We start from the raw sequence: 12,847 nt of genomic DNA on the forward strand, positions 1-12,847 counted from the left end.
CGGCGGCGGCGGCGGCGGGCGAGAGCGAGACGAGGCCCCGGGGCCGAGCGGGGGCCCCCAGCGCGCGGCCCGTCCCCGCCCCGCCGGCCCCCTCCCCTCGCCGTCGCCAGCGCCGGGCGCTGCCCACTCGCCAGAGCCCCGGGGCCGGGCGGGCTGCGCAGCCGAGAGGCGGGGGGCCGGACGCGGCTCGCTCGCGGGGCCCAGCGCACCGGGGCCGCGCGGCTGCACACCCGGCCTCCGCCGCCGCCGCGGCGCCTGCAGAACCCAGAAGTGAACAGCAGGCGACCCGGAAGGTTTGCGCGCCGCTCCGCACCGAGCCCTAGCCGCGCGCCGCTGCCGGAGCCGGGAGCCCCCAGCCCGGCCCTGCTCGGGCCGCCGGGCTCGGGGCTGCGGCCACATCCCGGAGCTCCGCCAGCACTGCCAGGTCCGTGCGGGCCCGGGGCGCGCGGGGGAGCGGGCCCGCCCGCGGGAAAGTTGCGCCGAGTTGCGGGGCGGGGGCCGGGCCGGCGCGAGCGCTGTCAGCGCGGGGCGGCCGCGCTGCGAGGGCCCGGGGGGTCGCCGGTGCCTCGGGCCCGGCCCGGGGCTGCCGCGGCGCCGGCGGCGGCGGCGGCGGCGGCGGCTGCGCGCGCGGGGTAGGCAGCGTCTCCCGCGGCGTGTCTGGGGCTAGTCTCCGAGTGTGTGCGTGTGTGTTTTCCTAAGCCGGGCTATTCAAACCTGCTGCAATTCTCCGGTAAACAATGATTCATGGGGCTTAATGCAAATAAACGGATTGCAAACGGCGCGGTTCGCGCACTTTGCAGCCGGCCCGGTGGAGCGGCCAGTGCCGGATTTCTCCGTTTTTTTGCAGATCTGCAGAATATGGCGTCCCTGTCCTGTTTTAAAAATAAGCCAGGCTGCCATTTTTGTTTTTCTTTTGTCTGAAGATTTTAATAAAACTGTCTGAGAATGTGGGAGAGGCGGCTGGAAGCAGAGGGGGCACCCGAAGGGTTGGCTTTTTTCCTTTTCTTTAGAGAGAGCCGGGAGCCTTTCGGGGAGGTGAGACACAATACAATTACACTTTAAAGGAAAAATAAGGGGGAGAGAAGCTGCCGGGTGATTTGGGGGGAGGGGGCTGGGAATTTAAAGTTAACTCTGAAAGTTTTCTTTTCTTTTTTTTTTTTTTTTTTGCTTTTTTTTTTAAGGATTTTTTTTTCTTCCCCCGAGGGCTGTGAGATGCCGCGAAAGGATGTGGGGGCCCATTTCTCTGTTTCTTCTCCTTGCTAGCCGCCTTTGCAGGGTTTTTGGGAAAAGTTAACTGCCGGTTTCCCCAGAGCTGCGTGGGTGGGGGTGGGGAGTGTGTGTGTGTGTGTGTGTGTGTGTGTGTGTGTGTGTGTGTGTGTGTGTGTGTGTGTGTGTTGTGTGTAGGGTTGAGGTGAGAGTTTTTGGGAGGAGTCGTTTGGATGAGGCTCTCTATCCAAGGGGCATTGTAAGGAACTATACTCTTAACCCCAGATTTGGGGGAGGTGGCTGGCCCTGGGGGTTTAGAGTGGACCCAGGGTTTGGAGCTAAGACCCCTGTCATGACGACATGACCCTTCTCTCTCACCACCCTATCCTCCCGCAGGGTGGCTCCCTTAGGAGTTGTGTGTGTTGGGGGTGGAGGGAGGCTTGTCCCTTCATGGGTGGCCAGAGCCCCTGTGGACAGGAAGTTTTGGTAGGCCCCCTCTTGGGGCAAGTCTGGTTGACTGCAGTTGAAGAACCCTCTCCAGGTATGGGTGGCCTTCTTGGCCTCCAGAGATGGCTTCTGTCGATGAATGTTCTCGGTGGTGGGTTTTTGGCTAGGTATAGGCCTGCAGCTCCTGTGGGTCCCAAGACACACAGGGGTAGCTGGTTGCCTGGCCCCTGTAACATGGGCCTCTCCTCCGTTTGTGTTCTTAACCCCTTCTGTCACCCTGCCTGCCACTTTGAAGTCTTACTGATTGGACATCAGTTGAGTTTCTGAAGTGTCCGGCTGGACAGGTCCGAACCTGCTGGCTCTGCTGGCAGGGGAGTGGTCTGAGGCCAGGCCTATAACATCTGAACCTGGGCTTTTCCCCTTTTGGGAGAATCTGCCCTAGGAGGCTCCTGGGCTGTGCTCAGAGCCTTTGTGCTTATCTAGTGCTCCCCCCGCCCCATTTCCTGGAGGGAAACCGCTCAAGTCTCCCTCTAGATCTGTGTCCCGGCTCCAGTAGACCGTGTGAACTCTCTCCCTCAGGACAGAATCAGGGGTGCGAGGTCTGGGAACGTTAAGCTGCAGAGCGCGGCTTGCCTAGATCACAGGGTTCTGAACCAACAAGGTTCTAGATGGGGAAACTGAGGCCCAGAGTCACAGTATACTGCCCAGTGAGAAGAGAGCCGCAGCCGGGACCCACTTGGTTCCCGCCAGTGTTCTCTCTTCGGGAGCTCTGACACCGGGATGTTTTGTTGCAGACAGGCCTGAACAGGAGTAGGACAGTGTGACCCCCTTCGTTTTCCCCAGGCCCTATCATCCTAACCTTTCAGGAAATTGAACTTTACAGTTTGTACAATGTCATAGGCGGTCGCTATGTCAGGCTCGCCCCAAAACTGAGTTGCGGTCAGACGTTCAGGTAGGGACAGTTGACTCCCATTCTAAAAATCTAAGAAACTGAGGCATGGAGAGATCAAGCAGTGACAGAGGAGGGCTTTAATTCAGGCCTGCAGACTCCCTGTGTGGGCCTTTCCTAAGTGGGTGGTGCTGTGGGCAGGACCTTTCCCAACTTCTAGTTTTTGGTCTGAAATTCTTCTGCTGACCCTAATGGTTGTGTAAAAATCCAGAGGCTCACCCCCACCCCAAAGAATGTCAGAGATGGAAAGGTCCCGGGAGGTCATCTGGACTCGGAGAGAGGAAGCCACTGGCTGAAAGTCTGGTCCTGGACTAGAGACTGGAGCCTCGGTCTCCTGTGAAGAGCTCAGAGATCTAGTGACCCACTGGCCCTGTGGAGTGGTGCCAGCCGGCTCAGGGGCCGGGGAATAATGGCCACACTAGATGGAGACATAGGTTGGTCCCAGGGGCTAAAGGATCGTCTGCATGTGACCCTGGGGAATGGAGACCAGCCTGGTCGAAGGTGGGAAGCTGGTGTGGGAGTGAGCTGTGGCCTGGGTCTGAAGCTAGCACAGCCCGGGCCCTTCCCTGGGCAAGCATGTCCTTGCATCTCTCTCCGGGGCTTGCTCATTACTCTTGCCATTTGTAGATCTGTTCATTTGTTGTTAGGCCATTCATTTATCCTCCCACTGTCCACTCATTGGTTTATTGGTTAGTCATTTCAGTAGTCTGCCTGTCTGTCCCATCATCTATCCATCCATCCATCCATCCATCCATCCATCCATCCAGCTCCCCCAGCCCAGGTTGGACAGATAGGAGATGCAAATGTAGCCCTGTGATTCTCTAAAGCCAGCAAGGGAGAAAAGCCAAGGTTTCAGGTGAGTCCGCAGGGATTGTCTCCCCACAGATCAGAGTTTCAGAGACTCTCCGCAGTGGGCCTGCGTCCTAAGCTGAGGTCCCACTTGTGTCTCAGGGCTCTGAGCATGCTCCTTACTTCTGTGAGCTTCAGGCTGCGCACCTGTAAAGTGGGGTGCTTTGCTTGATCTCACTGATAATGGGGGAGATAATAATAGCATCTTGGATGTCTCCCACCCCTGGCCAGGCATGTGCTGGAATCTCTGGACATGTGCATTGACCCATAAGGATGGTTACTTACTTTTCTAGGCCCTGTCTTGACTTTGTAAACCATAGTGGGGTTTTTCAGAACACCAAGTGATCTGGGGACCCTGACAAGCGATTCTGTTTCTTTAGCCCCTTGCTGAAAGTTCCGCTGTTTCCTAAACGTTTAGAAGAAAATAAATAAGTAACCGAAACTCCTCTTTGGGCCCACAGGGCCTTTCATGTCCCAGCTTTGCCCACTTCTCAACCTATGCTTCCCTGCTCTTGTTCTGCCCTGCCCTGCTCACCCCCTTATCTTAGCACCTCTGGCCACGCCAGCTTCTTTGTGCACCTTCCCTGGCCTGGCATGTTTTTTCCTGAATCCTTGCCTAGCTGGTGGCCCCATGGGACATCACCTCCTCAAAGGGGCCTTTGCTGACCGTTTGCTGTGAAAAGCTTCCCCGCTGTCACATGAGCCCCTTCTTGTTTTCTTTTGTGGCTCTGGGCATCTGAAACCTTCTCATCCGTTTGTTTGTTTGTGTTGCCGACTGTCTGCCCCGGGGAACGTGTTTTAAGTTCTATGCAGGCTTAAGCTCACCTCGAGCTTCCAGTGAGGTGTGGCTGGGGCTTCAGCAGAGGTGAGGAACAGCTGTGGAGCCAGGTGTGGCGGCAGCCCCAGTGTCCTGGCAGTGCCTGGGAGATGAAGTTACACTGAGGTCTGTCATCTTCCCCCGGGAGTCTCGGGGTTGTTGTTAGGAAATAATGAGATGGTTAAATTGTGGAATCTCAGAATCGTAGCCTCTCCCAAACTCAGAACTATAGCATCTGAGCAGCTTCCCCACTCAGTGCCTTCGACACTTGGACCGTGACCCCATCTTGGACTGTCACAGGTGTGGCTGGAGTGGATGCAGGAGTGTTTGCTTTGGGCCAGAACATGCCCTCCAAGGCTTTGTGCACATGGAAATACACAGTCGTCGTTGTTATCATCCTCTTTTGCAGCCTAGGAAGTGTAGGCATGGAGAAGTCAGGGAACTTATCCCTGGGGGGGGCGGGGGTGGGGTGGGGATGGAGGTGGGGGCACTCCTGGGTCTGGAAATCAGCGCTGTGTGGCTGCTTAAGGTCCCACGGCTGTTGTAGAGAAGCCCCAGCCTTACCCGATCCCTGCCCGCATCCTGACCGAAGAGCCTCTGCTCTCTCACAGAACCCCCTCCACTGAGCTCTTTCTTCCCCAGGATCCTTCTCACTACTAGGACACTTACTTCTTTCCAAACTTAGAGTTCCCGAACCTCCCAGTGAATGACCCTGGGAAGCCAAGTTACAGGAGCAGCTTCCGGGAGCTTTGACCCTGTGGTTTCATGGGCTTCGGTGGCTTCTTTCTCTCCACTGGGCCAGTCTGATGGCCTTGGTGCATGGTATTGAACATAGGAGTGAATGAATGAATGAATGAATGAATGAAGAGTCCATCGAGACTGCTAAGTATTTCCGGAACCCCTCCGGTCTCTGTGGCACCATGCTGACTCTTGTTCGGGGTCTCTGGACAGGCTTGATGTCCTCAGGGAAAGGAGACTCGCTTTCCACTCCTGTAGTGGGCATCTGTAGTTTCGTAATCCAGACGTCTTCTTCCCCACTGGGAAACGCAGGGATGGGGAGAGGAGGGGCTGTGTCCAGTATGTGTCTCCTGAGGTTTTACCTGCTGAATTCTCTGCTTGTCAGCTCTCAACAGGCTGCCCAGCTTTTGCCTTGGGGTTTGAGAGCAGGAGGAAGCACTGGTTGGAGTAGCTGTACCCCTCCAGCTGTACCCCTCTTCTCCACCATGGGGCAACATTCCTGGTGCACAGGGCTACGCCTGGCGCCGAGGAAGCTAACTGTTGTGTGAGTGTGTTGGGGCTGTGGTGGTGAGAGAGTTTTCTGGAACCCAAGACCTGAAGTGGGCTTTAGAGACTGACCTGGTCTGGGCAGGTGCCTGAGTGGTGTCATTAGTCGGTCAGGTGTGAGGGACAGGCTGAGGGACTTGTCTCTGGAGGCCTAAGGAGTCCTCAGAGTGTTGGTTCCTGTCTCGCCCATCTGGCCAGCCAGAAGGTTCCGTTTTGAGCTTTGGGCAAGGGTCTTAGGCGCCTCAGACTGCAGTGGTTCTCAACCTGTGGGTCATGACCCCTTTGGGGGGGTTGAATGACCCTTTCACAGGGGTTGCATGTCAGATATCCTGAATATCGGATATTTACATCACGATTCATAGCAGTAGCAAAATTACAGTTATGAAGTAGCAATGAAAATAATTTTATGGTTGGGGGTCACCACAACATGAGGAACTGTATTGAAGGATTGAGCATTAGGAAGGTTGAGAACCGCTGCCTTAGAGGATAGTCTAGTTAGCCAGGTACTGGGGTTCTGACAGGGGACACCTGGCTGTGGTAGGGAGACTCCCCCCCTCACACTCAAACATACACATCCATACATATATAGTCACACATACACATCCATACATACACATCCGTACATATATAGTCACCATTCCTGTGGGTAAATGCCCACTCTCTGTCTGCATCTGTCTAAAGAAATGGAGCCACTCACAAACACGAGAAGACAGTAGCCCTGAGAGCCCAGGGTAGGTGTGGGCCACCAGGTGGGGCTGGGGACAGTGTGGTCCAGTTTGTAGTTGATCTTCCCTGGGCTCTCCCCCACCCACATGGCCACCCAGTCCTGCTTGGGCTCCATACTGGTTTGCTGGCCCTGAGCCTTGCCTAACCTGACCACACACGGCCTACACGGGAGAGGGAAGGGACTGCTTCGTGGAGGGGTTATGATCACACGCTGGGGTTCCCAGTTTGGGACCTGTCTTGAAAGACAGATGGATCCATGTTAGCAGAGCAGCCCTGGTATGGGGAGAAATCAGAAGAACCACAGGAGACTCCTTCACCCCACACACCGGGACACTAATGTAAGGCCCCTTATACTCAGGTGAGCATGTGCAGTGACGGCATACCGTAGAGCCGGGCACCGTCCTGAAACCTGAAACATGTTAACCTGTACTGTTCTCACAGCAGCCGCACACACACCCTACTCGTACCTGTCAGGTTACAAATGGCAGCTTTGCGCTCTGGGCTTTGCTGCTATTCCAAGGCCCAAGCCTGGGCTCTCTGGCTGTAAGATCCGTCCTTTCAGCCTTCTTGTGAAGGCCTAGGCCCATCCCTTCCCAATGGTGATTGGTTGAGCCCACTTCCTAGAGAAGGACTCAGAAGACCCAGAAAGGCTCGCCAGAAGTTTCTGGTCCCTCAGCCCTCACCAGCTCAGTACTAATGTGGACTTAAGTGGTTAGTACCCACAGAGCCTCGTTCCTGACCCCAAATCAGAGGGTACCCTGAGAACCAGGCAGGCAGGGCTTGGAGGCTGGGCAGAACTGTAATGGAAGGACAGGATAAGGACCCCCAGGTGCCCTGGCAGTATGCCTTTTGACACATTAGCGTGGTGCCCAGGTATGTCTTACGCATCTTTCTGAGAGTGTGCCACATTTCAAACTATTCATAGATCCTTTCTTGTGAGGTTGGGAGGAGTTTGAGAATTGCCCGGGAAGCATCTAAAAGGACCTAGGTGGAGGAAGTGTTAGTCATTGCCACCCTCTCCCGCCTGTCCTCCCTGGGGCAGCTGGCAGCAGAGAAAGTCCCATGCTCTGTGTCTGTGAGATGGTGGTGTCTCGGCCTGGAGAAGGTTCGTGGTCCGGGACATCTCTGGGTGTCTGGAGGTGGGAGTGGAGTTGCTGAGGATAAAGGGATGCAGGATCAGGGAGGGCACTGGGTGCAGGCATCAGCTCTCTCTGCGGTCACAATGGAAACAGCCCTTCCAGGGCCTGTGGGGCTGCAAAAACCTGCCCTAATTGAATCCAGGATCCTTAGCCTTGCTCGTCACAGGAAGTTCACAGAAGCCAGTTTCTGGGGCTGGCCCGGCTGGAGTCTTAGAGACAGGGTCGGAGGAGGAGCAGCAGTGAGGGCTTTGGGCTTCATGGAATGTGGGAATGTGGAGGGCAGAGGGTCTGTGGGAGGGAGCTTTGAGCATAGGTGGGCGGGCGGGTCTCAAAGAGCCAGGTAGAGGCCGGCTCACCTCAGCCTCTGTCTGGCAAAGCCTCTCGCCTGTCCTTTCTCAGCCATCCCCGTGGCCACAGAAGGATTTGTCTGCTGGAAACTTTGCCCTCGGTTGCTCAGGGTATCACCCTCCCGCCTTGCATGAACTCTGGCTACCAGCCTTGTGCCTCCCCTCCACCCTACCTACTCCAGACCAGCATGCTGCTCCCGGCCCTCCTGCCTCCTGGCCTGTGCAGTTCTTTCTGTTCATCTGGGGAGCTAGCTGTGTTCCCTCTCTGTCCTGAGAAGGATCCTGCACCCTTCTGCTCCACTGGCACACAGAGACCCTGCCTTATGAGTCCCTCAGGGCCTTGTGGAGTACTAATGTGGACTGGGCCCTGCCCAACTCTAATTTGGTGGGTGCATGGCTCTGCCATGATCCTAGCCTTGAGGGTAACTCTTGGCTGCTGGGGAGACGAGGATATTTAGAGGTATGGGAAAGGAAAAGTAGAGGACACGGGAGTGTGGAACTGGGCGGCCTGATTCCTGTTAGGTAGGGAAATGATCAGAAAAAATGGCCTTGAACTTAAGACCTGTCAGTTGAGCCATCAGACCTGACTGAGGAACAGGGAATGTTACTATAAGCCTTCAAATAAGCTGTCCTCAGCCAGCCCATTGCTTACATGGGCAATTGGATAGACAAATAACCAGACCATCCACCCATGGCAGTGTGACCTGTGCTGAGGTCTGATGCCAGGGTTCTAGCTCAGGATGTAGCCTTCAGATGGATGGACCTGCTGGCATTGGAAAGCAGCTTGTTTGGGGTGGGAGCCGCAGGAGCTGTAGGGCAGAAGGATGAGGGCAAGGCTGGATGATAGGGATGAGTGTGGCCAACAGGACCTTGCAGAGGCCTTGGCTGACCAGCTGTGGGGTTAGGACTTCCCCCAAGCAATGGCACCTATCAAGGGCTTTCAGCGGGAGAATGGGTGACAGGCGGGCTGGCTGTCCCTTGGTCTGTCTTCCTGGATGTGATGGGACTTGAGTCCCTTCCTAACTGCCCCGTCCCCGCCCTGAGTGCCTGGGGGCCTGGTGGGGCTGGAGCTTGTAGTGGGCATCTTAGCTTATCTTCTGGGGACATTGGGAGAGCATGGCTCTTTGAATAGGAAGCAAGGGTGCCTTACTTTGCCAAACAAAGCTTACAAAAGCTTTAATTTTATTAAAAGAAAACATTCCTCACGACAGCTACGTAGCCACACTGTAGGAAAGTCATAAAAGATGGATGTCAAGCACTTCAACCCCCAGTCCCGTCTCTGCCCTGTTCCAAACCCCACACACCCCCACTGTTAGCACGCAGGTTCTCTTTCCTCCCAGCATCCAGTCTTGGGTGGGGTTTTCTCTTTTGTTGTCCTCCTGGCTCTGTATCCTGAGTGTCTCCTAACTGTCCAGGGAGTTTTATCAACCCTGCTTTTCAGTGGGTATGGTAGCCTGGGCTCCACATCCCATATAGATAGTCTGGATCAGAATCCCATATTCCCTGCTTGGCTTTGGGCAGTTCCGTAGTCCCTCTGTGCCCCTGGTTCCTCTGAGGCTCATGTGCACATTGAGCAAGTGACAGCAGTGGCACTGTGGGCTGTCCCAGAGGAGAACCTTTTCAGGGCTATCTCCCTATTGCTGGCAAGTTTGGCTGTTCCATGTCTTTGCTCATGAAAACCCATGGACACAGCAGTGATGTGCATGGGTCTTTGGGCTGTTTTCTAGGGATGGATGACCAGGACTGGGCACACTAGGCCAGGAGTTCTGACTGTTTTTAGAGCTCTTGACACACTAAGGGTAGATTCTGTTCACAGACGTGTGTTCCAGTTTACACTCCCACTGATCATCACGGGAGTGACAGCCTCATCACATCCTCGCCAGTGTGGGATGTTAGCATTTTCATAGTCCTTTTGCTCCTGTGGCAGGTGAAGCTCGTTGACTTTTCGTGGCTAGTGAGGCAGAACTGGTGACTGTTCCCTAGCTGTTTACATCTTTTAGGGTCAGTGCACAATCAGCCCCTCCTCGTGTCAATCAGAAAGAGATCGGGTAGATATGGGCCCCAGGACTGAGTGTGATGCAGGGGTCACTCAGGGGAGGACACTTTCTTCTGTCTAGGCTATAATATCTTTAGTTCTTTTCACTAATCATGCATGTACACTGTCATTCATTCATTCATTCCTTCATTCATCCATCCATTCATTCATTCATTCATTCATTCAGGCACTAGATGTTGCCAGCTTAAAAGGCCTCTGCTGTGGACAGTGCTCTGATGATGGACATGCAGGGCACACAGGGAACAGATCCCACGTGGGGTAGCAGACCCCATATGTTTCCAGGTAGAACAACAGCCTGTACCCCAGGACCCATGGGAGGAGTTGAGATCATTCATCCCCTTCGAGGATGCCGGAAGTGGCCCTGGCATCCTTAACTGGGAGGAAGCAAGAAGGAAGTGGACACTGGTGAGAGGAACTGTCAGTTTGGCCGGGCAGTGTACAGTGGGACAAGCAGTGAGTCCAGAAGGTGGTAGGAGCTGGTCACATGTGCCTAAGGAGCCATGGAAGCTTCTAGGTAGGACAGGATACACTGACTGCAGTAGAGCTTAGAGTGGGCTGAGGGTGGAGATGGAGAACCTGCAGGAGGTAGCTGAGGCCAGAGCCGAAGGCCTGGACCAGAAGACTGGGGTAGGGACAGAGACCTGCTTTGTCCCCTGCCCCAACCTGTGGAATCCTAATCAGGGTCCAAGACATTCTCTGGCAGCTGGGTCTTAGGAGGAGGCTGTCAAAGGCCTGATGTGTGGTGGCCCTGGAGTGCCCCCATCCGCTGAGCTGACTTTCCCATGAGCCTCCTCGCTTCCCCCCTTAGGCTCCCAAGCACTTTCTTTCTCTCTCTCTCTTTTTTTTAATAATAAATTTATTGTTTTCATTTTAAAAGAAACTGAATGCCATGACTGGGAATTTGGAAATCAGAGAAACAAAGGCAAAACCCCAAGCCGCGGAGGCTGGCACCTCCCCCAGGGCTCCTGGCCCTTGTGGGCGTGGTTCCCTGAAGCCTCCTTATAATCACAGAGTCTCGCTTTAAGGGTCCGGCTCCTCCCACTTCCCCATCCCTACCCACCCATCCCCACCCCCTTTGGCTTTGTTGGAAGCCTGCTCCCGTGTGGCCATGGGGACGGGGCAGATCTCAGTTTTAATGTCTGTGGCTTTGGGGGGGGCAGGGCCTAAATTGTTGAACTGACAACACCCACTTCCTCCACCCTGGCAGCAGTGACCCCGTGTCCCCACCCCGCTCCTTACAACCCACTGTGGGCTGTGTGTCCTCTGTGTCTCCCGGTCTAAGTCTGTGTTTTCCCCACGCGGCAGAGCCTGGCCGAGAGAGTGCCTTCCTTCTGGAGTTTGCTAAACTAGCCTCAGAGGCTTTCTGGGAAAAAGTGACAGGAGGATCTGCTTTGAAGTCTGTACTTAGTTCCATGGCCTCAGCCAGGTTGCTTAACCTCTCTGGACCTCAGTTTCTTCATCTGTACCATGGGTCTGTTGTTGCAGTAAGTAATAACTGTAACTGTCCTGCCACGGCCCCCACCCTGTTGGAGGTGGCCACCTTGGGTCAGTTGCTGGCCCAGGTGAGATACCAGATACCATCCTACCTGGGAAGAGGTAGCAGATTCTCCCAGCCGCTGAGTAATAACCACACCAGAGTGCATGCGACTCTGCAGGGCCGGGTCAGGGCTGGGTGGCCAGCCTTACTCCCTTGCTTGCTGTGTGACTGGGCAAGTTGATTGACATCTCTGAGCTGTATTTCTGTTAAATGCTCATTTCACAGAGTCATTGGGAAGATTCAGTAACTCGAATCATAATATGCTCAGCACATTGGTGTTTAAATCAACAGTAGCTGTCATTTTATTATTATTATTGTTATTGTTATTCCCATATACAAGGTGCTGTTGGGAACACAGAGAAGTGACTGACTGGGGGTTCAGGGAAAGCTCCGTAGAAGAGGGAACACTTGAGCTGGGTCTTGAAGGATGAGTAGAAGTTCACCAAGTGGGAAAGGACCCTCTAGGTAAGGAACCTGTGATTCTAGGCTGCGGGTCTGTCAATAAGGGGTTTGTTCTTTGGGGATCAAGGCGTTGTGTTCATAAAAGTCCTGAGTGCCCCTCACTGCTATCCTCTGGGGGTGTCATGGGGGAGGTATGCTTGCCCTTGTAGTGTTGGTGGCTTTGGCTTCCTGTGTCCATGGGTCCATGCTTGTGGCCACAAGTCCGTGTCTGTCCCCTGTCTGGGTTTGGTTCTGTCTGCATGCTGTGTTGACTGTGTTTGTCTCTGTCGATGTCCAGAGATCTGGGCCACACTGTGGGGACAGCCTGTATACTTCCCCGGCCACCAGCTCCTCTGAGTAGCCGGGACCCTTTGATGACTCACTCCCCTCTGGGCCAGGTACAGCCCTAGCCTCACACCTCTCACTGGGAATTCCCCTGCCACCGACTCCTACCCTCTCTAGAACCTGCTACTCTGGTAGTCATAGGGGTCTTACAAATCACCTATTCCAGCCGCAAACATCTGGACTTTGGGCCTAAGACCTAGGGATGAGCCTCGGAGCAAGGCCCTGGCTGACCGTCCAGGCTAATCTGTGTTTGCCAGTCTCTCTGGGAGGCCACCCCCCTCACGCTAGTGTATTGCTGGTCGACAGGTGTTAGCTAACACTGTCACTTTACCTGAATGCCTGCCCCCTCTGTTAGCTCACTCCCACTTACTCTTGGAGACTCAAGGCAGGCCTCATCTCCCCCTGAATCCTCCCTGGCTCACGCCTGCAGGCTGGGCCAGCCTCTAGGCAGCTTGTCCCTTACTTGGAAGCTGGGCAGGTGACTTGGCCAAGGACACACATTCAGTGAAGTGGAATCAGGATTTGAACCAGAGCCCGCTGTTCCCTGGTGGGGCGGGAGGTGTTCATAGCCAGGACTGGTGGGGAGGCAAGGGTGGATTGGAGAGCGTCTGGAAACGGCCTCCCCACCCATGTCAGCTGTGGCTGGTCTGAGGTGGGAGGGTCACTATGTTGTGTATGACCTGTTCAGAGGTGGGTGACTGGAG

The 12,847-nt window shown here is 55.0% G+C and overlaps 1 protein-coding gene across 4 annotated transcripts in view; it reads left to right on the forward strand.

Moving 5' to 3' along the window:
- The first annotated feature begins 250 nt into the window (after window positions 1–250).
- Znf362 (zinc finger protein 362) overlaps window positions 251–12,847 on the forward strand; it is a 32,437-nt gene continuing 19,840 nt past the window's right edge. Inside the window, exons 1-2 of one of the 4 annotated variants that reach the window (XM_052715538.1) lie at window positions 251–424; window positions 11,698–11,822. In XM_052715538.1, the coding sequence (XP_052571498.1) occupies window positions 11,785–11,822 (38 nt within the window). In that variant the 5' untranslated portion in view covers window positions 251–424; window positions 11,698–11,784. Of the gene's footprint in view, window positions 425–712; window positions 731–784; window positions 1,036–11,697; window positions 11,823–12,847 lie in introns of those variants that run through there. The other 3 variants (XM_052715540.1, XM_052715539.1, XM_052715542.1) reach the window with 3 other exon arrangements.

Source organism: Peromyscus californicus, unplaced genomic scaffold (assembly GCF_007827085.1).
Source record: "Peromyscus californicus insignis strain IS unplaced genomic scaffold, ASM782708v3 Scaffold_5__1_contigs__length_169319896, whole genome shotgun sequence".
In the NCBI taxonomy this organism is placed as follows: Eukaryota; Metazoa; Chordata; class Mammalia; order Rodentia; family Cricetidae; genus Peromyscus; species Peromyscus californicus.